General features: G+C 66.0%; 1 protein-coding gene across 1 annotated transcript; it reads left to right on the top strand.

Annotated features, from left to right (window-relative positions):
* Positions 1-4,914: 4,914 nt before the first annotated feature.
* On the top strand, positions 4,915-11,082 carry LOC123345816. The gene is made up of 5 exons (XM_044982872.1): positions 4,915-4,953; positions 6,414-6,538; positions 7,936-8,049; positions 8,380-8,402; positions 10,666-11,082. The coding sequence occupies exons 2-5, from the start codon at positions 6,436-6,438 to the stop codon at positions 11,080-11,082; spliced, it is 657 nt and encodes a 218-aa protein (XP_044838807.1). The 5' UTR covers positions 4,915-4,953; positions 6,414-6,435.
* The last annotated feature ends 11,571 nt before the right edge of the window (positions 11,083-22,653 follow it).

Genomic DNA, 22,653 nt, shown 5'->3' on the forward strand with positions numbered 1-22,653 from the left:
CCAGCCCCCCTGCTCTAACCCACCAGCCCCCACTCCCCTCCCAGAGCTGGGGAGAGAACCCAGGAGTCCTGGCTCCCAGCCCCCCCTGCTCTAACCCACCAGCCCCCACTCCCCTCCCAGAGCTGGGAGGGAACCCAGGTGTTCTGGGCTCCCAGCCCCCCTGCTCTGACCTACCAGCCCCCACTCCCCTCCCAGAGCTGGGGAGAGAACCCAGGAGTCCTGGCTCCCAGCCCCCCCTGCTCTAACCCACCAGCCCCCACTCCCCTCCCAGAGCTGGGAGGGAACCCAGGTGTTCTGGGCTCCCAGCCCCCCTGCTCTGACCTACCAGCCCCCACTCCCCTCCCAGAGTTGGAGAGAGAACCCAGGCGTCCGGGCTCCCAGCCCCCCCCAGCTCTAACCACCAGTCCCCACTCCCAGAGCACTGACCCAGAGCAAGTGATTAAGCCCTGGGGCAGCAAACCTCTGGCAGCGTTACAGAGGAAGGACAGTTTATGGGTTACCCTGTATGCGCTTTGCACAGGGGAAAAGGGATTGATTTCGGGTGTGGACCCCGCTGGGTGCCGGGTGCTGCAGACAGGGGACTTGCTGAGCCGGTTTTGGCTAAAGCCTGCGGGTTTGGGGGGGTCCAGGCCGGGGTCTGGGTTGCAGCAGGCTGGCGTGTGGGGCTCAGCAGGGCAGGGTGCTGGAGTCCCCGGCTGGCAGGGAAACGGGCTCAGAGGTGAATTCAGGGCGTCAGTTAATAAGCAAAAGTGATTTATTAAGTATAAAAAGTAGAGCCCGTCGCACGAAGCATCTTCCGGGTACATTATCTTCACACGCACGAGCACGCGGGTGCAACGTGCCGGAGACCGGGGCCCTCCTCTCTGGGCTCCGCTCCGGGGCAGACGCTCCTGCGTCCCCCAAAGGGAGGGAGCCCCTGAGCCACCAGCTACGACGGACCCTTCGCTGGCCAGCGAATCCCCCCTTCACTCGGGCTGGGCTTGCTCCCAGCTCGGGTCCCACGGCAGCCGTCGGCAGGACCCCGCCGTCCAGCTCCAGGACACCCCGTTACAGCCGGGTCCTGCTTCGGGGTCCCCGCTTGGGGGTGGCTCGGGGCCTGTTTCTTGGCTTTCAGTTCCGGGGTTTGCTGGTGGGCAGCCCCGTGTCTGGCGGCTTCTGCCCCCACGGCAGCATTTCCCGGGCAGACAGCACATCCACTTCCATTGGTCGCCCCTTGGACGGGCTGGGACCCCCCAGAGACCCCCCCGCCAGACCAGGACCCCTGCTCCGCTCTCGCTGCGTCACACACTCCAGTCAGCTCCAGCCCAGATCCCGAGGCTGCCGGTCCCTGGAACTGAGACACCCTCAGCCCAGGGGCCTCTCAGTTACCAGCGACTTCCCCAGGCCGCGTGTTCAGCCGTCCTGGGCTCTTTGCAACCTGCGCAGTTCCAGCGTCTTCACTCGTCTTTACTTCGCTGACTGGTCGGTCCCTACGTCCCTCACCCGAAACCAGCCACAGAACGAACCTGTTCTGCAGCCCCCACACCTAAACCTCACGTCAAATCTCCAGCAGCGTTTCAAAGCAACCAGCCGTGCAGAGACCCTGCGCGCTGCCCCCCGGGACGGGGTCGGTCACAGAGACCCCTTGGGAGCGTCACCTGATGTGCTGAATTTCCCTGCCAGCCGGGGACTCCAGCACCCTGCCCTGCTGAGCCCCACACGCCAGCCTGCTGCAACCCAGACCCCGGCCTGGACCCCCCAAACCCGCAGGCTTTAGCCAAAACCGGCTCAGCAAGTCCCCTGTCTGCAGCACCCGGCACCCAGCTCCCAGCGGGGTCCACACCCCAAATCAATCCCTTTTCCCCTGTGCAAAGCGCATACAGGGTAACCCATAAACTGTCCTTCCTCTGTAACGCTGCCAGAGGTTTGCTGCCCCAGGGATTAATCACTTGCTCTGGGTTAATTAATACACAAAAGTGATTTTATGAAGCACACAGAGGAGGATTGCAGCGGCTCCAAGTAACAGCAGCCAGAACAACGTGAGTCACCAAGAAAATAAAATAAAACAAAACACGCAAGTGTGAGCCTGACCCAGGCAGAAAGTGAACCCGGGTAAATCTCACCCGCCCAGAGGGGCCAAGAAGCTTCTTTCACAGGCCAGACTCCTCCGTAGCCTGGGCCCGTCCCTGCCCCGGGGCAGCCCTGGCTGGCTCCAGCCGGGATCCCAGGGGAAAGCAGGGGCGGTCTCAGGCCTGGCCCCCTTGTCCTGCGCCCCTCCCTGCGCCCCCCATTACAGCGTCGGCCCAAGGCGGGAACCCAGTGCGATGCCCCCGCACAGCAGATTAGAGGCTCTGTAACGAGACTTTACAAGAGACCTCGTTGCATCATATTCACCCTCATTAGCATATTTGCATAACAGCGCCCGGAGGGCACCGTCCCGGGTCGCGATTCCCCCGGCCAGACCGCGGCCGTTCCCAGCCCTGGAGCCGCGACGTTCCCAGCCAAGCCGGCGATTGCCCCAAGCCCGGCTCTTCCAGCCACTCTCAGGGTATTTTGGGCCCTGACGCCGCGCGGAGCCGGCCGCCAGCCACTTCCTCGCTCCAGGGTTTCGACTCGCTACGTTTCTCTGCACCCGAATAAAGGCTGGTTCTGCTGGAAACAGAAATCTTCATTTCCCTCGGCGCCGCTGCGGCTCCAGGTCCCTGCGATGACATCCTGTAGGGCCTACAATAACACCAGGCAGAGCTGTCGATGGGTCACTCAGCTGGGGGCCCTGGAGCGGGTGAAAGGGACCCACAAGCACTCACAAGGGCAAGGGGAAGTGGCAGGGGGCTGGGAGCCCAGACTCCTGGGTTCTCTCCCCAGCTCTGGGAGGGGAGTGGGGGCTGGTGGGTTAGAGCGGGGGGGCTGGGAGCCCGGACTCCTGGGTTCTCTCCCCAGCTCTGGGAGCGGAGTGGGGTCCAGTGGGTGGAGCAGGGGGGTAGGAGCCAGGACTCCTGGGTTCTCTCCCCGGCTCTGGGAGGGGAGTGGGGGCTGGTGGTTAGAGTGGGGGGCTGGGAGCCAGGACTCCTGGGTTCTCTCCCCGGCTCTGGGAGCGGAGTGGGGGCTGGTGGTTAGAGTGGGGGGCTGGGAGCCAGGACTCCTGGGTTCTCTCCCTGGCTCTGGGAGGGGAGTGGGGGCTGGTGGTTAGAGCAAGGGGGGCTGGGAGCCAGGACGCCTGGGTTCTCTCCCAGCTCTGGGAGGGGAGCAGGGGCTGGTGGTTAGAGCACGGGGGGTGGGAGCCAGGACGCCTGGGTTCTCTCCCACCTCTGGGAGGGGAGTGGGGGCTGGTGGGTTAGAGCAGGGGGGCTGTGAGCCAGGACTCCTGGGTTCTCTCCCTGGCTCTGGGAGGGGAGTGGGGTCTAATGGTTAGAGCGGGGGGGAGGGGGGCTGGGAGCCCAGACGCCTGGGTTCTCCCCGGCTCCGGGAGGGGAGTGGAGGCTGGTGGTTAGAGGGGGGGGGCTGGGAGCCCGGATGCCTGGGTTCTCCCTGGCTCCGGGAGGGGAGTGGGGCCCCGTGGGTACAGCAGTGGGGCCGGGAGCCAGGACTCGGGGTTGTGTTGCCGTTGCCTGTTGTGAGGCAGACGAGGGAGGTGCGGTAGCCAGGAAGTTGTGGGGTTGTTTTGCAGAAGGAAGGAGACGAGTGTTTCACAACCGGCAGATTCACAAGGAAGGACGGACCCCGGCCATGGGGATGGGGGATGGGGGATGGGGGCTTCGGGTCAACCCTCTGCTGGGAACGGAACCCAGGAGTCCTGGCTCCCCGCCCCTTGCTCTAAACACTAGTCCCCACTCCCCTCCCAGCGCTGCGGGAGAACCCAGGAGTCCTGGCGCTCTGCACCCCACTACAGTAGCTTGCTCATCCCCTGGAGCCCGGCTCCCCCTTGGGGGGACGAACCCCGAGCCCCATTCCCTGCCCCCCAAGGCCGCCAGGCCCCAGGCCCTGGGCGGGGAGCAGGGCCCCTGGGGCGGGGGGCAGATTTCACAGCTCAGCAGCGGAAATTTTGCCTCTGCCAGGCTCTCCCTTGGGGGCACCAAAGCTACCCCACCCACTTCCCCTCCAGCTGGGGAGAGAACCCAGGCGTCCGGGCTCCCAGCCCCACCCTGCTCTGACCCACCAGCCCCCACTCCTCTACCAGAGCTGGGGAGAGAACCCAGGCGTCCGGGTGCCCCCCGCTCTAACCCACCAGCCCCCACTCCCCTCCCAGAGCTGGGGAGAGAACCCAGGCGTCCGGGCTCCCAGCCCCACCCTGCTCTGACCCACCAGCCCCCACTGCCCTCCCACAGCTGGGGAGAGAACCCAGGTGTCCTGGCTCCCAGCCCCCTGCTCTAACCCACCAGCCCCCACTCCAGTCCCAGAGCTGGGGAGAGAACCCAGGCGTCCGGGTGCCTCCTGCTCTAACCCACCGGCCCACTCCCCTCCCAGAGCTGGGGAGAGAACCCAGGAGTCCTGGCTCCCAGCCCCCCCTGCTCTAACCCACCAGCCCCCACTCCCCTCCCCTCCCTGGAGAGGACCCAGGCGTCCGGGCTCCCAGCCCCCCTGCTCTAACCCACCAGCCCCCACTCCCCTCCCCTCCCTGGAGAGGACCCAGGCGTCCGGGCTCCCAGCCCCCGTGCTCTGACCTACCAGCCCCCACTCCCCTCCCAGAGCCAGGGAGAGAACCCAGGAGTCCTGGCTCCCAGCCCCCCTGCTCTAACCCACCAGCCCCCACTCCTCTCCCCTCCCTGGAGAGGACCCAGGCGTCCGGGCTCCCAGCCCCCCCGCTGACCCTGCAGCCCTGGCGGCGGATACAGCTGCCGCGTGAGCGTGTGGTGTGAACTCTTGGGGGTTTCCGGGGCTGGGGCGCTGGAAGCAGAAGTCCCCCCCCCCGCAGGACACGCAGCCCGTGGGGGACGAGGGACGGACGGACGGAGCCGCTCCCCGGGCCTGGGGCTGGTGAGTGGCCCCCGCGCCGAGGGGCCGGGCCGGGCCGGGGGGGGGGGAGGGAGCCGAGGGGGACGGGGGGCTGGAGACGGCCGGGGGGGGTGGATAGATCAGTGGGGAGAGGGGGGGTCAGAGAGATTCAAACCAACTGTCCATCCCGCCCTGCCGCCCACCTAGGGTACCGCCCCCCTCCCCCATCTATCCCCCCTGCCCCTCCCCCTCTATCCCTCCCTCCATTCAGCCACCCCCACTGCCCCCAACCCATCCACCCCATCCCCCGTCCATCGATCCCCACCCCCTTCCTCCATCCCTCCCTCCCCATCCCTCCCCACCCCCTGCCTCCCCCCGTCCATCTCCCCCTGCCTCCCTCCCCACCCCCTCCCTCCCTCCCTCCCCACCCCCTCCCTCCCTCTCCACCCATCCCTCCCTCACCATCCCTCCCTCCCTCACCATCCCTCCCCACCCCCTCCCTCCTTCTCCACCCATCCCTCCCTCACCATCCCTCCCCACCCCCTCCCTCCATCCCTCCCTCCCCACCCATCCCTCCCTCCCCATCCCTCCCCACCCCCTCCCTCACCATCCATCCCTCCCCCCCCCCTCCCTCCCTCTCCACCCATCCCTCCCTCACCATCCCTCCCCACCCCCTCCCTCCCCATCCCTCCCTCCCCACCCCCTCCCTCCATCCCTCCCTCCCCACCCCCTCCCTCACCATCCATCCCTCCCCACCCCCTCCCTCCCTCTCCACCCATCCCTCCCTCTCCATCCCTCACCACCCCTGTCGTCCCCCCGTCCATCTCCCCCTGCCTCCCTCCCCACCCCCTCCCTCACCATCCATCCCTCCCCATCCCTCCCCACCCCCTGCCTCCCCCCGTCCATCTCCCCCTGCCTCCCTCCCCACCCCCTCCCTCACCATCCATCCCTCCCCACCCCCGCCCTCCCTCCCCACCCCCTCCCTCCATCCCTCCCTCCCCACCCCCTCCCTCTCCACCCATCCCTCCATCCATCGATCCCTCCCCCTCGTCTAGGCCCCCTCCCATCCCCCTCCCCCTCTATCCTCTCTCCCGTCCATCCCCCTCCCCCTACCTCCTCCAGCCAGCCCCCCACTCACCGCTTCCTCCATCCCCACCCCCTCCATCCATCTCCCCCTCCCTCCGTCCCTCCCCACCCCCTCCCTCACCATCCATCCCTCCCCACCCCCACCTCCATTCACACCCCTCACCCCTGGAGTTATCCATCCACCCCCCAGCCCCACCCTCTGCTCCCCACTGCTTTGAGATGGCTGAAGTGCGGGTGCCTCGCCCGGGCCCTGGTGTGAGACCCACGGGACGTGGCCCCGAGGGTCAGAGCCTCTCGCGGGGTGGGGGGTGTTCCTGGGGCCCCGTGCTGTAGCACACGGGGGGCTGGGAGCCAGGACTCCTGGGTTCTCTCCCTGGGCGTCCAGCGTGTGACCTGTCGCCCTCCTCTGGCCTTAGAGTCCCGGGTTCACCTGCTGAAATGGGATCTTCCTGTATAACTTGGACCTGCACGTCAGGGACGAATCTCTCCACGCAACTGCCCGCTCAGGAGAGGGGTGATCCCAGCCCGGGGACTCTGTGGGGTGAGGACGGGGGGGCCGGGAGCTGGGTTTGGAAATGCGGCTCCATCCTTTCACCCGGGGGAGAAGGAGCCACTTCATTCCCCACCCAAACCGGGGGCAGGTTTTCCAGCGCCGGTCGTTCTGGGGGGCCGGTGTGAGAAATGCCAATTCGGCGCCGACTCTGCCTCACTGGTGCCGTTTCTTCATTTCGGGGGGGTCTCGGGGGGAGAACTCAGAAAAGCTCAGAACGGGGCTGGGCGAAACGGCTCCAGGGCTGGAGGGACCCTGGGGGTCGTCACGGGACCGAGCCAACCTGCACCTGGTCCTTCACTGCCCGGGAGGGGGATCCCACGTCCCGCCTGCGGGCGATGCCAGAGCCGAGCGCCCCGAGACCGGGAGTTTGTCCTGATCTCCAGCCGCAAGGGCCCTGAGGCACCTGGTTACGTCTCCTCCTCCCGTCTGCGGAGACGCAGCATCGGCCCGGCCTCGGGAAAACCCCCTGCCCAGGTTTTCTAACACGGGCTCTGCTTTGTGCCCGGCTGTGAGGAAGTGGGACTGTTCGCACTGGGGGCTGGGGATGCTGGGGCCAGGCCTCTGGGTATCTAGCAAAGCAACAGGCCGAATGCCTGACACTCTGTCTCCTAGCAACTGATGGCCCGAGCACCTTCCCTGCAAAGGTGCATCTAAAGGTGTTGGAGACAAAGGGGTCAGGTGACCTCCTGGCCCGGGAGAGAAGCTGAGCAGAGAGGAGGGGCCGGAGGGGGCTGGGCAGACGGGAGCTGGCTGGGGATAGAGGGGAGGCAGGGAGACCGGGCTCTGATCCCCGAGGGGGGTTATGGGGCCCCAAGATGGACCTAACCGGGGGGATCCAGTTATCTGGGCCTGCAAGACCTGTCCTGGCCTGTGTTCCTGTCGGCTAAATAAACCTTCTGCTTTCCTGGCTGGCTGAGAGTCCTGGTGAATCGCAGGGAGCCCGGGGGTGCAGGGCCTGGCGCCCCCACACTCCGTGACACCGGCGTGGGGCTGGTTTCTAATCCCTGCCCAGCCCGGCCCAAGACCCGTTCCCGCCCGCGCCTGGCCTGGGTCTCGCCGTTCCAGCCGGGTCCCACCTGCAAAAAATCTCACATCCCGCAAGAGAGACGGAGGCGCCTAAGAGAGACAAGGAAAAGCCAGTGACAGAATCCAGCCAAGTGCCGGGCCGGGTTAATCAAACGGCCGCCGGGACCGGTTATGCCCCTTGCGCTTGACTGAATTTCACCGTGTCGAATCCAGACCAGCCTCAGTTTCTCACAGCGGGTTTGGCCCCTCCTGGTGGGGTGGCAGCTGTAGATTTGACCAGCGCCCTCGCCAGGCCCTGGCCCCCAGCACAGGTCCGGGGGGCGGGAGCCAGCACTGACCCCATGTCTGGTGTTTGGTAGGTAAGAAATGCTGCATCCCGGTCTGGGGAGTCACCACCGCGGCAGGTGGGGGGTTTGTCATGCTGGTTCTGATCCTGGTGCTGTCTGTCTGCCTGTGCCGGGCCAGGAGACGAGGTGAGTGGGGGATGGGGGTTAGAGCAGGGGGGCTGGGAGCCAGGACTCCTGGGTTCTCTCCCTGGCTCTGGGAGGGGAGTTGAGAGTTAGAATAATTGGAGATATACCAATCTCCTGGGACTGGAAGGGACCTTGAAAGGTCATTGAGTCCAGCCCCTGCCTTCACTAGCAGGACCAAGTACTAATTTTTGTCCCAGACCCCTAAATGGCCCCTCAAGGATTGAGCTCACACCCCTGGGGTTAGCAGGCCGATGCTCAAACCACTGAGCTCTCCCTCCCCTTACAATGTTCCCCTTACAAGAGACTTACAATGTTCACTTTCTGTTACAGTAAAGAAGTTGGTGGCTTGGAAGGTGAGTAACAGACAGGAGTGGGGGGCATTCGCTGACCTGTGCTGGGGGTGGGGGAGAGCCTGGGGCTGTGGGTCAGGACTGAGGGGCACCGGCAAAGCTGGGGGGGGGCAGAGCTGGGCTGGCAGGGGCTGCGGGTCGGGAGTGAGGGGCACCGGCAGAGCTGGCGGGGGCAGGGATGGGCTGGCCGGGGCTGCGGGTCGGGAGTGAGGGGCACCGGCAGAGCTGGGGGGTGCAGGGCTGGGCTGGCAGGGGCTGCAGGTCGGGAGTGAGGGGCACCGCAGAGCGGGGGGGGCAGGGCTGGGCTGGCAGGGGCTGCGGGTCGGGAGTGAGGGGCACTGGCAGGGGCTGCGGGTCGGGAGTGAGGGGCACCGGCAGGGCTGGGGGGGGCAGGGCTGGGCTAGCAGGGGCTGCGGGTCGGGAGTGAGGGGCACCGGCAGAGCTGGGGGGTGCAGGGCTGGGCTGGCAGGGGCTGCAGGTCGGGAGTGAGGGGCACCGCAGAGCGGGGGGGGCAGGGCTGGGCTGGCAGGGGCTGCGGGTCGGGAGTGAGGGGCACCGCAGAGCGGGGGGGGGGGCAGGGCTGGGCTGGCAGGGGCTGCGGGTCGGGAGTGAGGGGCACCGGCAGGGCTGGGGAGGGCAGGGCTGGGCTAGCAGGGGCTGCGGGTCGGGAGTGAGGGGCACCGGCAGAGCTGGGGGGGCAGGGCTGGGCTGGCAGGGGCTGCGGGTCGGGAGTGAGGGGCACTGGCAGGGGCTGCGGGTCGGGAGTGAGGGGCACCGGCAGGGCTGGGGGGGGCAGGGCTTGGCTGGCAGGGGCTGCGGGTCGGGAGTGAGGGGCACCGGCAGGGCTGGGGGGGGCAGGGGGGGGCTGTCAGGGGCTGCGAATCGGGAGTGAGGGGCACCGGCAGAGCTGGGCTGGGGGCAGGGCGGGGCTGGCAGGGGCTGCGGGTCGGGAGTGAGGGGCACCGGCAGGGCTGGGGGGGGCCGGGGCTGGGGGTCGGGAGTTAGGGGCACCTGCAGGGCTGGGCTGGCGGGGGCTGCGGGTCGGGAGTGAGGGGCACCGGCAGAGCTGGGGGGGGCAGGGGCTGCAGGTCGGGAGTGAGGGGCACCGGCAGAGCTGGGGGGGGCAGGGCTGGGTTGGCAGGGGCTGTGGGTCGGGAGTGAGGGGCAACGGCAGAGCCGTGGGGAGGCCGGGCTGGGGGGGGCAGGGGCTGTGGGTCGGGAGTGAGGGGCACCGGCAGAGCTGGCGGGGGCAGGGCTGGGCTGGCAGGGGCTGCGGGTCGGGAGTGAGGGGCACCGCAGAGCGGGGGGGGGCAGGGCTGGGCTGGCAGGGGCTGCGGGTCGGGAGTGAGGGGCACCGGCAGGGCTGGGCTGGCAGGGGCTGCGGGTCGGGAGTGAGGGGCACCGGCAGAGCTGGGGGGGGCAGGGCTGGGCTGGCAGGGGCTGCGGGTCGGGAGTGAGGGGCACTGGCAGGGGCTGCGGGTCGGGAGTGAGGGGCACCGGCAGGGCTTGGCTGGCAGGGGCTGCAGGTCGGGAGTGAGGGGCACCGGCAGGGCTGGGGGGGGCAGGGCTGGGCTGGCAGGGGCTGTGGGTCGGGAGTGAGGGGCACTGTCAGGGGCTGCGGGTCGGGAGTGAGGGGCACCGGCAGGGCTGGGGGGGGCAGGGCGGGGCTGTCAGGGGCTGCGAGTCGGGAGTGAGGGGCACCGGCAGAGCTGGGCTGGGGGCAGGGCGGGGCTGGCAGGGGCTGCGGGTCGGGAGTGAGGGGCACCGGCAGGGCTGTGGGGGGCCGGGGCTGTGGGTCGGGAGTTAGGGGCACCTGCAGGGCTGGGCTGGCGGGGGCTGCGGGTCGGGAGTGAGGGGCACCGGCAGGGCTGTGGGGGGCCGGGGCTGTGGGTCGGGAGTTAGGGGCACCTGCAGGGCTGGGCTGGCGGGGGCTGCGGGTCGGGAGTGAGGGGCACCGGCAGAGCTGGGGGGGGCAGGGCTGGGCTGGCAGGGGCTGCGGGTCGGGAGTGAGGGGCACCGGCAGGGCTGGGGGGGGCAGGGGCTGTGGGTCGGGAGTGAGGGGCACCGGCAGAGCTGGTGGGGGCGGGGCTGGGCTGGGCTGGCGGGGGCTGCGGGTCGGGAGTGAGGGGCACCGGCAGGGCTGGGCTGGCGGGGGCTGCGGGTCGGGAGTGAGGGGCACCGGCAGGGCTGGGCTGGCGGGGGCTGCGGGTCGGGAGTGAGGGGCGTTGCTCATTATTAACCCCTGGGGGTGCCCGTTCCCCCCCAGGACGGCGCGGAGCTGGAGGACCCCGACGTGCATTACGCCTCCCTGCAGAATTTGGCCTCAGCCCAGGTCGGGGAGCAGGAGCCGGAGCCCCCCGGCCCCCAGCACACCGACTACGCCACCGTGGCCGAAGTGAAGGGCCTGGCCGAGGAGGAGGGGGAAGGGGAGGCCTGGCCAGATGGGGGCACGGACCCCGGGGAGTTTGTGCAGGACCCCCAGGAAGGGGAGGCCTGGCCAGATGGGGGCACGGACCCCGGGGAGTTTGTGCAGGACCCCCAGGAAGGGGAGGCCTGGCCAGATGGGGGCACGGACCCCGGGGAGTTTGTGCAGGACCCCCAGGAAGGGGAGGCCTGGTCAGATGGGGGCGCGGACCCTGGGGAGCTCGTGCAGGACCCCCAGGAAGGGGTGGCCGCCCACTGAGCTGAATTGGAGGGGGTGGGGCAAGGGGGAGCAGGAGGGGGTCCCCGGTAATGGAGGTGGGGGGAAGGTACCTGGTTACCAGTAATCATCACACACTGAGATCACAGATACCCCAGGACTGGCTCTTATGGTGGGTCTGGGCAGCGCCCGGTGCGGGGGGGGGGCACTCTTGGTTGGGGGGTGTCTGTGTCTGTACTGAGGAGCAGGGGAGGGGCTGTGGGGCTGGGATCAGAGTAGGGCTGGGGGCAGGAGTTATGGGGCTGGGATCAGGGTGGAGCTGGGGAGCAGGGCGTGAGGTTGGGGGGCAGGGGAGGGGGTATTGGGTCTGAGATCAGGGTAGGGCTGGGGGCAGGGGAAGCAGTTATGGGGCTGGGCTCAGGGTGGAGCTGGGGGGCAGGGGAAGCAGTTATGGGGCTGGGATCAGGGTGGAGCTGGGGGCCAGAGCGTGAGGCTGGGGGGCAGGGGAAGGAATTATGGGGCTGGGCTCAGGGTGGGGCTGGGGGGCAGGGGAAGCAGTTATGGGGCTGGGCTCAGGGTGGAGCTGGGGGGCAGGGGAAGCAGTTATGGGGTGGGCTCAGGGTGGAGCTGGGGGGCAGGGGAAGCAGTTATGGGTCTGAGATCAGGGTAGGGCTGGGGGCAGGGGAAGGAGTTATGGGGCTGGGATCAGGGTGGAGCTGGGGGGACAGGGGAAGGAGTTATGGGGCTGAGATCAGGGTAGGGCTGGGGGCAGGGGAAGCAGTTATGGGGCTGGGATCAGGGTGGAGCTGGGGGGCAGGGGAGGGGGCTATGGGGCTGGGCTCAGGGTGGAGCTGGGGGGGAGGCGCGGGGGCTGGGACGTCGCACGCCATATGAATTTGGGCAGCTACGCTAACGAGTGTGACTACGACGTCACTGGCAGGTGCGTCCCGCGCCCGGGCTCGTGGCGACGGTGGTGCCCGCCGGGCGCGGGCAGGCCTGTGCCTGCAGCGAGGAGAACGGGTGTAACCGTGATTCGCGGCCGGGAACGTGCTACGTGGCTGCATGAAGGGTGCTCCAGCCCCGTGGCCTGTCAGCGGCCTGTTCCCCTGCCGAGCTCCCGGCACGGGGGGCCCGGCCCGGCCCGCAGGAACGGGGCTGGGGTCCCGCAGGGCCTGTGCTCAGGCCCCTCACTGACACCTCCCGGCGGGTGAGATTTACCTGCATTCAGACCCTTCCCGGGTCAGGCTCACACTTGCGTGTTTTGTTGCATTTTCCTGGTGACTCACGTCGTTCTGGCTGCTGTTACTTGGAGCCGCTGCAATCCGACTCTTTGTATTTAATAAAATCACTGTTTGTTTATTAATTGGCCCAGAGCGAGTGATTAACGCGTGGGGCAGCGAGCCGCGGGGTCCGGCCGCGCTGCGGAGGGGACAGGTTAGGGTTTACCCCGGACAGGCTTTATACGGAGATGTGGGGTTCTGCTCACCTCGTTATGCTGCCTGTGAGTCTCCCTGTCCTGTGCTAAGACGGTGCGTGCCTCAGTTTCCCTGCGTGCTGCCCCGATACTTCGGGGGCGGAGGGGAATTGGGGGGGTGAGTTTCGCTGCCCAGCTGTCTGCACCTGTGTGACCTGAGACCCAGGAGGGGGCTGCGACCGGGTGACTCTGCCTGGGAAGGGAGACAAAGAGGAGCAAAGGGGGGTGTCGGAGGTGGGGCGGCTGGAGGTCTGCGTGGGGGGACTAGAGGGGGGGGGGGGCGCAGGGGCGTCTGGCCCAGGACTCCCCACGACGGACTTGGCTGAAAGTCCCTGATTTCTGGGCTAACGAGCTCTGCCCCACGGCGTGTTCCTGCCGCCCGACACACCCGCTTCCCCCGCTGGCTGAGTCACGTCTGACTGCGCGGGGGGGGGGGGGGCAGGGATGCCAGGCCCCCCAGGTCCCCCCCCGGGCGGGCTCGCGGGGGGAAGCGCGCGGGGGGGGGGCGGAGGGGGGGACGCTGGGCGCTCCGGGGTCAGACCCAGGCGGTGAGGCCGGGGGGGCTCCTGCCCTGGGGCCGGTCGGCTCCGAGGCAGAGGAGCCCCCAGGGTCCCGCCCGGCGTCGCGGGGAGCAGCTCCCAGCACCGCCCGGGGCCCGGGACCGGAGGATCCCGGGTTTCTTTGGGGCCCGGCTCCCGTCGGTCGGGGCTGGGCTCGGGGGCCCGGCTGACTGACCCGGCGGTTTCCGGGGCAGCTCGGGGAGGCCCAGCCCGGTCACTCCCCACGGCCCCAGGCCCGTCGGCCCCGCGCTAGGCCGCAGCCCGGGGCTCCCTTGCCCCTTCCCGGGGGGCGCCGGGGGCGGCGGGGCCATTTCCGCCTCTTCTTCCTCGCCCGCCCCGGGCCTGCGCCTCCTCCTTCCCCGCCCAGCGCGGCTCCTTTGGCCACGCCCCTTCCGGCAGGGCAGCCAATGGGAGGTGCCGCCGCGGGTGAGCGTCACTAGTTACCGGGCAGAGTCAGCGGGGGCTGCACGAGGCAGCGAGGAAAAGAGGCGGGAAACGGGCGGGGCGCCGGCGCGAGGCGTCAACGGCCACTGAGAGCGCGACAGGGGAGGGGCCTAGTGTCACCTGAGGGAGGGGCCGGGGGAGGGGCCAAGTGTCACCTGAGGGAGGGGTTGGGGGAGGGGCTAAGTGTCACCTGGGGGAGGGGTTGGAGCCAAGTGTCACCGGGCTGGGTTTGTGCAGCTCCAAGCACCAGCCCGAGGGCTCGTTTCCGTCCTTCTCCCGCCTAGGGGACGGGGCAAGGGCCTGGGGGGGCTGCAGGACCCGCCCGGCGCCTGCAGTGGCCCCATGGCTGCCCCCCGTGCAGATGGCGGCGGAGCAGGACACACCGCAAAGGGCTTGTGCTGGGCACTGGCCGGTTGGGGCTCAGGGGAAGGGTCGGGGCTGGAGAAGTTCTGAGTCCCATCCCCCGAACGGCCCTGTCCTGGCTCCGCAGGTTTGGAGCCGCTGGCAGCCCTGCCCCACGCAGTGAGCGTCCGTCAGCGAGTGCCCCGGCTGGGCACCCCGAGACGTGGATGCCCCCGGCGTGGGCAGGGCCTCAGGCAGCCTGTCCCAGCGGGCGGGGTCGCTAGGTGATTGGCACGGAGCAGGGGTCCCCCCGGGGCTCTAAGTGCGCCCTCAGACGGGCCGGCGGACAAGCACCCGCCAAAATGCCGCCGCCGCCTCTGGATGACGCCGCTTGCCGGTGGCATTTTGGCGGATGCTCGACCGCCGCCAGGGTCGCCCGCGGCGTCCGGCGGGCGGTTGGGCACCACGAGCACAGAGCAGGGGCAGCCTCTGCAAAGAGGCAACGGCCATTCCCCCGCCCCCCAGGGCACAACGCAGCCTGGCCTCTCCCTCCGTCCGGACAGGGAACAGCCAACCCACCCCCAGCTTCTTTACTGACACCCCCAGGCGCACGAGGCCGCGCTGCAGAACAGGGCGAGTGCCGGCCCCACACCGGGGATAAATCCCTCCCGGCACTGGCAGCGCTGCGTCCACACTGGGCTGCCGGGGAGCCGCACCGCTCGGGCCCTGCCATGCGGACACAGCCCGCGGCAGCAGGCGTCCGGGTGGGAATTTGTCCATCTCCGGGTGTGGCTCTGGGCTGCGCACTCACCGCTGCTCTAACCCACTGGACCCCAGCCCCCTGCCAGAGCTGCGGCAGAACCCAGGAGTCCTGGCTCCCAGCCCCCTGCTCTAACCTGGACCCCAGAGCTGGGGCAGAACCCAGGAGTCCTGGCTCTCAGCCCCCTGCTCTAACCTGGACCCCAGAGCTGGGGCAGAACCCAGGAGTCCTGGCTCTCAGCCCCCTGCTCTAACCTGGACCCCAGAGCTGGGGCAGAACCCAGGAGTCCTGGCTCCCAGCCCCCTGCTCTAACCTGGACCCCAGAGCTGCGGCAGAACCCAGGAGTCCTGAATAGCCCCACCCCACTTGAACCCACTTCCCCACCCCAGCCAGGACTATTATCGTGCCCAGGCCCCCTTGCGCTCGGCGCTGCACAGACGCAGAACAAAAAGGCAGAACCTACCCCCGGAGCCTGGGTCCCTCACACCCAGCTCGGGGGGGGGGGTCCTGCCCCCAGGAGCTCTCAGGCCAGCCCAGCCAGCGACTTGGAGCGGCCTCCCCGGCGCCCCGCAGGCCGTAGTGTGGTCAGGGCTCCCTGGGGGTAGCTGGGCCAATGACCCATTGGCAACCCGCTTGCTACCCGGGCACCCAGCTCAGCCTGGACACCCTGCCAGGGCCCTCCTGGTCGCCCCCCCCCGGAACAGGTTCGGTCACAGAGACCCCTTGGGAGCGTCACCTGATGTGCTGAATTTCCCTGCCAGCCGGGGACTCCAGCACCCTGCCCTGCTGAGCCCCACACGCCAGCCTGCTGCAAGCCAGACCCCGGCCTGGACCCCCCAAACCCGCAGGCTTTAGCCAAAACCGGATCAGCAAGTCCCCTGTCTGCAGCACCCGGCACCCAGCGGGGTCCACACCCCAAATCAATCCCTTTTCCCCTGTGCAAAGCGCATACAGGGTAACCCATAAACTGTCCTTCCTCTGTAACGCTGCCAGAGGTTTGCTGCCCCAGGGATTAATCACTTGCTCTGGGTTAATTAACAAACAAAAAGTGATTTTAGGAAGCACACAGAGGAGGATTGCAGCGGCTCCAAGTAACAGCAGCCAGAACAACGTGTGTTGTACAGACAAACCCACACAGGATCGTTTTAGGGGTCAAGACAAAGACGCCACATTTATTATTGATCGTGAACTATTAGCAAATGCCTCAATGCTTATGCTTACACACACACACACACACACACACGTCCTGCAGCTGCTGGATAGTTACCAGTCCTGATTGTAGCTTGAGTTCGCAGCTTGGGAACTGGCCAGGAAAGCTGAGCACGAGGAGGAGCCGGGTCTCTGATGTCGATAGCAGAACGTTACCCAAAGTCTCTCATCTCACCCTTCCTTTTTATAGGCTTTTAGTTCAGATTCACAGTCTCTAGGTCTGGCTGTGTCACGCCGCCTCTGGGTTTGGATTGATCACTCGTCAATTGCAGGCGTGACTGTCAGCCTGGGACCTGGCTTTGTTCTTCCTTCTTTTGTCCTCTTCTTTTTAGGGTGGATGCTTCTTGCTTTGTTTAGGGCTGTTGTCTAGTTCTTCAGCCCTTGGTATTTGAACTTTACCTCATGAGGACCGGCTGGTGCTGGAGGTTGATTCTGTCACCCATCCATACCTCATTCACACATCTCAACTAGACTAATCAAATTACAGTCTGGCTTGCAAAAATGGAGGCTGCAGCACAAGACTTCTACAAAAGGGAGTAAGCATTTTAAAATGGGTTTTGCACAGAAGTTACAATGTAGGCAAAATGGCAAGTGTAACAGAAGTTGTAAGTAAAATGGCAAGTGTAATGAAATGGTGAACAGGAGTTACAATGATACACTGAATAACTGAAAACAATTTCATTCACAGTGGTTCTACACCAAGAAAATAAAACAAAACACGCAAGTGTGAGCCTGACCCAGGCAGAAAGTGAACCCGGGTAAATCTCACCCGCCCAGAGGGGCCAAGAAAAGACGGTTACTCACCGTAGTAACTGTTGCTCTTCGAGATGTGTTGCTCCTATCCATTCCAGTTAGGTGTGCGCGCCGCGCGTGCACGGCATCTCGGAACTTTTTTACCCTAGCAACTCCGGCGGGCCGGCTGGGCGTCCCCTGGAGTGGCGCCGCTATGGCGCCTGTTATATACCCCAGCCGGCCCGTCCGCTCCTCAGTTCCTTCTTACCGGCTACTCCGACAGTGGGGAAGGAGGGCGGGTCTGGAATGGATAGGAGCAACACATCTCGAAGAACACCAGTTACTACGGTGAGTAACCGTCTTTTCTTCTTCGAGTGATTGCTCCTATGCATTCCATTGTAGGTGATTCCCAAGCCTTACCTAGGCGGTGGGGTCGGAGTGAGACGTGGCGGAGTGTAATACCGCGGAGCCGAAGGCTGCGTCGTCTCGAGACTGCTGCACCAACGCGTAGTGGGAGGCGAAGGTGTGGACCGAAGACCAGGTGGCCGCTCGACAGATGTCCTGGATGGGGACATGAGCCAGGAAGGCGGTCGACGAGGCGTGCGCTCTCGTGGAGTGTGCAGTGAGGCGGCATGGCGGCACACGAGCAAGCTCGTAGCAGGTCCGGATACACGCTGTGACCCATGAGGAAATCCGTTGAGAGGATATCGGCTCGCCTTTCATGCGGTCAGCAACCGCTACGAACAGCTGGGGCGAGCGCCGGAAGGGCTTAGTCTGCTCGATGTAGAAAGGAAGCGCCCTGCGGACGTCGAGGGTGTGTAGCTGTTGTTCCCGAGGCGAGTCATGCGGCTTCGGGAACAACACCGGGAGGAAGATCTCCTGGTTGAGGTGGAAGGCTGACACCACCTTTGGGAGGAAGGCCGGATGTGGTTGAAGCTGCACCTTGTCCGCGTGGAAGGCGGACTAACCATCAAAGCGCGGAGCTCAGAGACTCGCCTCGCTGATGTAATGGCGACGAGGAAGGCCGTCTTCCAGGAGAGGTAGAGCAGGGAGCACGTGGCTAAGGGCTCGAAAGGAGGACCCATCAGCTTGGCCAGCACGAGGTTCAAATCCCAGGTCGGGGCAGGACGCCGCACCGGCGGGTACAAGCGGTCCAGGCCTTTGAGGAAGCGGGAAACCATCTGGTTAGAGAAGATGGAGCGACCTTCCACGGATGGACGAAAGGCAGACACTGCTGCCAGGTGAACTCTCAAGGAGGAGACCGCAAGACCTTGCTCCTTAAGGTACCAGAGGTAGTCCAGGATGGTAGGGACAGGGACGACGAAGGGATTGAGGCCTCGCTGGTCACACCAGAGCGCGAACCGCTTCCATCTCGCCAGACAGGTGGAGCGAGTGGAAGGCTTTCTGCTCTCTAGTAGGACTTGCTGAACTGCCGCGGAACAGTCCCTCTCCGCGTGGGACAACCACTCAGGTACCAAGCTGTAAGATGGAGGGACTGCAGGTTCGGATGGTGGAGCCTGCCGAAGTCCTGGGTGATGAGGTCCGGCCACAACGGAAGGAGGATGGGATCCCGAATGGAGAGCTCGAGCAGCAGGGAGTACCAATGCTGCCTCGGCCAGGCCGGAGCTACGAGAATGACGGTGGCTCTGTCCCTCCGAAGCTTCTGTAATACTCGATGGACGAGCGGGAACGGAGGGAAGGCATAGAGGAGGTGATCCTTCCAGGAATACAGGAAGGCGTCTGACAGGGATCCCGGCGCGTGACCCCGGAACGAGCAGAACAGGTGGCACTTCCTGTTCGCCTTGGATGCAAATAGGTCTACTTGGGGAAACCCCCACCTGCGGAAGATTGTGTGCATGACGTCGGGACGGAGAGACCACTCGTGGGAGAAGAAAGACCTGCCGAGATGATCGGCCAGCGTGTTCTGTACTCCCGGAAGAAAGGACGCTTCTAGGTGAATGGAGTGGGTCACGCAGAAGTCCCACAGGAGCATCGCCTCCTTGCAGAGGAGGGAAGAGCGGGCTCCGCCCTGCTTGTTCACGTAGAACATTGCCGTGGTGTTGTCCGTGAACACTGTCACACAGCGGCCTTGCAGGTGGGTGCAGAAGGTGCGACAGGCCAGACAGATCGCTCGCAGCTCGCGGACATTGATGTGCAGAGCGAGCTCCTGGGGCGACCACAGGCCTTGGGTGTGAAGATCGCCCAGGTGAGCTCCCCAACCGAGCGCTGATGCATCCGTGGTCAGAGTGGCGGACGGGCGAGGAGGATGGAACGGGACTCCCGCACAAACAATCTCCTGGTCCAGCCACCAGTTGAGGGACTCTAGGGTTGGCTTGGAGACTGTGACCACCATATCGATGGGATCTCGATGCGGCCAGTACACCGACGCGAGCCAAGCCTGAAATGGGCGGAGATGAAGCCGCGCGTACGCGGTGACGTAGGTGCATGATGCCATGTGGCCCAGGAGGCGGAGGCAGGAGCGCACCGTCGTGGTTGGGAAGGAGACGAGGTCCTGGATGAGGGAGACCATCGTCTGATGTCGAGCTCGCGGTAGGCAAGCCCGGGCCAACGAGGAGTCGAGGACCGCTCCAATGAACTCCACCCGCTGCGACGGGATCAAGGTGGACTTCTCGGTGTTGATGAGAAGTCCGAGCCGTCGGAAGAGGGACAGTATGTCTGTCAACTGGCCCATCACCAGCTGCCGAGACTGTCCGCGAACCAGCCAGTCGTCGAGATACGGGTAGACATGTATCCGACGACGGCGGAGGGCTGCGGCAACCACCGCCATGCATTTGGTAAATACCCTCGGTGCGGTGGAGAGCCCGAACGGCAACACGGCGAACTGGTAGTGGGCGTTGTTGACCACAAACCGGAGGTAACGTCGATGAGGAGGATAAATCGCGACATGGAAGTAGGCGTCCTTCATGTCGAGGGCGGCAAACCAGTCTCCCGGATCCAGAGAGGGAATGATGGTCCCCAAGGTGACCATGCGAAACTTGGGCTTGAGCAGATACTTGTTCAGCTCTCGAAGGTCCAGGATAGGACGTAGCCCCCCTTTCGCTTTGGGGATGAGAAAATAATGGGAGTAGAATCCCCTGCCCCGCCTGTCTTGAGGCACTGCCTCGATGGCACCCACGCTCAACAGAGTCTGGACCTCTTGTAAGAGGACTTGCTCGTGAGAGGGGTCCCTGAAGAGGGACAGGGAGGGTGGGTGGGAAGGCGGGGGTGAAACAAACTGAAGGCGGTATCCCGACTGGACTGTTTGAAGCACCCAGTTGTCTGTTGTTAATTGGGACCACGCCGAAAAGAAATGGGAAAGGCGGTTGTAAAATAAAGGGGAAGGATCCGGTAGGGAGAGTGATGGGTCGTCCTCGAGCGTCCCATCAAAAGGCCTGCTTGGCCCCCTGAGGGGCCTTGGAAGAGGCCTGGCCCTGGCTACGCCGATTGCCGGAAGGACGACGGTGATTTTGAGCCGGTCGCCGGCTATTGTACGGCCGATAGCGTTGCTGGTAGAAGGGCCGGGAGGGTTGCTGCCGGAAGGACCTGTGCTGTGTCGCCGGCGTGTGCATCCCGAGGGTGCAGATGGCAACGCGACCGTCCTTTAGGGTCTGGATCCGGGAATCCGTCTTCTCGGAGAAGAGACCCTGCGTGTCAAAGGGCAGGTCCTGCAGTGTATATTGCACCTCCGGTGGCAGGGTGGAGGACTGCAGCCAGGCGATGCGCCGCATCGACACGCCGGAGGCTAAGGTCCGAGCTCCGGAGTCCGCAGCGTCAAGGGCGGCCGTGATGGAGGACCTAGATGATCTCCTTCCCTCGTCCAACATCGCCGCGAACTCCTGGCGGGAGGCTGATGGCAGGAGCTCTGTGAACTTCGCCAGGGACGTCATGATGTCATAGACGTACCTGGCGAGGAGGACCATCTGGTTGGCGATGCGCATCTGTAGGCCGCCTGCCGAGTAGACCTTGCGGCCTAGCAGGTCCATGCACCGGGCGTCTTTGGACTTAGGCGCAGGGGCAGGTTGACCGTGCCTCTCGCGGTCATTAACTGATTGCACGACCAAGGAGTCCGGGGTCGGGTGGGTATAAAGATACTCATAGCCCGTAGGGGGAACTGAGTATTTACGCTCAACCCCGCGGGCCGTGGGAGGGATGGATGTGGGTGTTTGCCAGAGCGTGGTGGCGTTTTTCTGGATTGTCCTCACAAAGGGCAACGCCACGCGCACGGGAGCGTCCGCGCCCACCACGTTGGTAATGGGGTCCTCGTCCTCCTGGACCTCCGCTACTGGGAGATCCATGGCTGTCGCCACCCGGCGAAGCAGATCCTGGTGGGCCTTCAGGTCAATGGGCGGCGGTTCCTTGGCCGAAGCACCGGCCACCGCCTCGTCCGGGGAGGACGATGAGGACAAGCCCTGCACGACGGCCTCCGCCGCAGGGGCTGCTGACTGCGCCTCGGCTGGGTCGTGCTGCATGGAGGACTGGTGGTCCGGTGGAACGGAGGGCTCGCGTCGAGGTGAAGGAGCCGGCCAGCTAACCGTTGCCTCGGGGACCCTGCGCTCGGAGGCCGAGTCTCTCGGGGGAAACGGTTCGCCCTGCGTTTCATACTGGGCCCAGGGAACCCAGAAGCCCCACCGTTGAGACCCCTGAGGTTCGCCATGTGGGGTCGGTGGCAGGTGCGCGTTGCTGTCAGCGCCGGAGGCCACCGATGCTGGGCGGGATGGCCAAGAAGGTGCTGAGGCGCTGACAGATTGTACCGCCGAAGGCGGCAGTCTGTCCGCAGACGGTGCCGAGGAATGGTGCGTGTACATCCGGTACCGGGACAGTGACCGAGACCGTCGGCCACCGCGGTGCCGGGAGCTCGACCGGTACCGGGAGCTCGACCGGGAGCGGGATCTGCGGTGCCGGGAGTGGCTGCGGGAGTCGCGGTGCCAGGAACGGTGCCGGGACTGAGACCTGCGGCGGTGCCGACGCGACGGCGATCGGGACCTGGATCGGTGTCGGGAGTGCGACCGGTACCGGGATGACGAACGGTACCGGGACTCCGACTGGCGTCGGGATGGCGACCGGTACCGGGACGGCGAGCGGTGCCGAGATCGGGATCGGCGAGATGGCGACCTTCGTCGGGACTGGGAGCGTGACCGGGACCGGGAGCGTCGTTTGTGCCGGCGGTCCGCGGAGGGCGGCCGGATCATCATCGCCGGCTTTCCTACGGACGCGACAGCCCGCACCGGCGGTGCCGGGGGCCGGAGGCTCGGTGCCTCTACGAGCTGTATCAGCTCACGCGCCGCGGAGAATGTCTCCGGCGTCGACGGCAGTCGTGGCTCAACCGCGGACGGTGCCGGGGAGCGTGGCGGTGCCGGACTCGACGGCCCTTGCGTCGCCGGAGTCAACGGCCCGGTGCCCGCCTGGTGCACGGCCACCGCGGGAGTCGCAGGTGGCGCAATAGTCTTGGCTGAGTCCTCAGCGCGGGACTGAGCGATCGCCTTTGCCAGCCTGCGCCTCCTAGCAGGCGAAAGGGAGCGGTGCCAGGTCTTCGCAGTTGCTGGCTGAGGCTGCGGCGCCGCGGTGCCGGAGCGGCTCGGAGCAGCCGGTGCGCTCTGCACCGATGAGGCTCTTGGTGCCGGCGCGGCCAGTGCCGGGGGCTGTAGCGACACCTCCATGAGGAGCTGCTTAAGTCTATAGTCCCGCTCCTTACGCGTTCTCGGCTTGAAGGCGGAACAGATCAGACACTTGTCTGTGCGATGACCTTCGCCGAGGCAACGAAGACAGGCGTCGTGCGGGTCCCCGATCGGCATAGGCCTCTGGCAGATTGCGCAGGGCTTAAAGCCCGGTGCCTTGGGCATGAGCCCGCACCGGGAGAGGAAAGGGAGGGGAAACCCCCCTAACCTTATCACTAAAACCTAACTAACTAACTATAACAACTAACTACACGAACTATGAACTAACTATATACAAAAAACCTTTAGCGAGAGCTAGAGTAGTGGAGGATAGAGAGCACTCCACAGTTCCAACTGGCCGTCACGGGCGGTAAGAAGGAACTGAGGAGCGGACGGGCCGGCTGGGGTATATAACAGGCGCCATAGCGGCGCCACTCC

The sequence above is a fragment of the Mauremys mutica genome, chromosome 12 (assembly GCF_020497125.1).
Source record: "Mauremys mutica isolate MM-2020 ecotype Southern chromosome 12, ASM2049712v1, whole genome shotgun sequence".
In the NCBI taxonomy this organism is placed as follows: domain Eukaryota; kingdom Metazoa; phylum Chordata; order Testudines; family Geoemydidae; genus Mauremys; species Mauremys mutica.

Excerpts from the sequence above, each read along its gene's own strand:
- LOC123345816 (XM_044982872.1), top strand. The coding sequence starts at position 6,436 with ATGGGATCTTCCTGTATAACTTGGACCTGCACGTCAGGGACGAATCTC. Across the intron at positions 8,050-8,379 it reads GTGCCGGGCCAGGAGACGAG|TAAAGAAGTTGGTGGCTTGG; the intron begins GTGAGTGGGGGA and ends TTTCTGTTACAG. Across the intron at positions 8,403-10,665 it reads AGAAGTTGGTGGCTTGGAAG|GACGGCGCGGAGCTGGAGGA; the intron begins GTGAGTAACAGA and ends GTTCCCCCCCAG.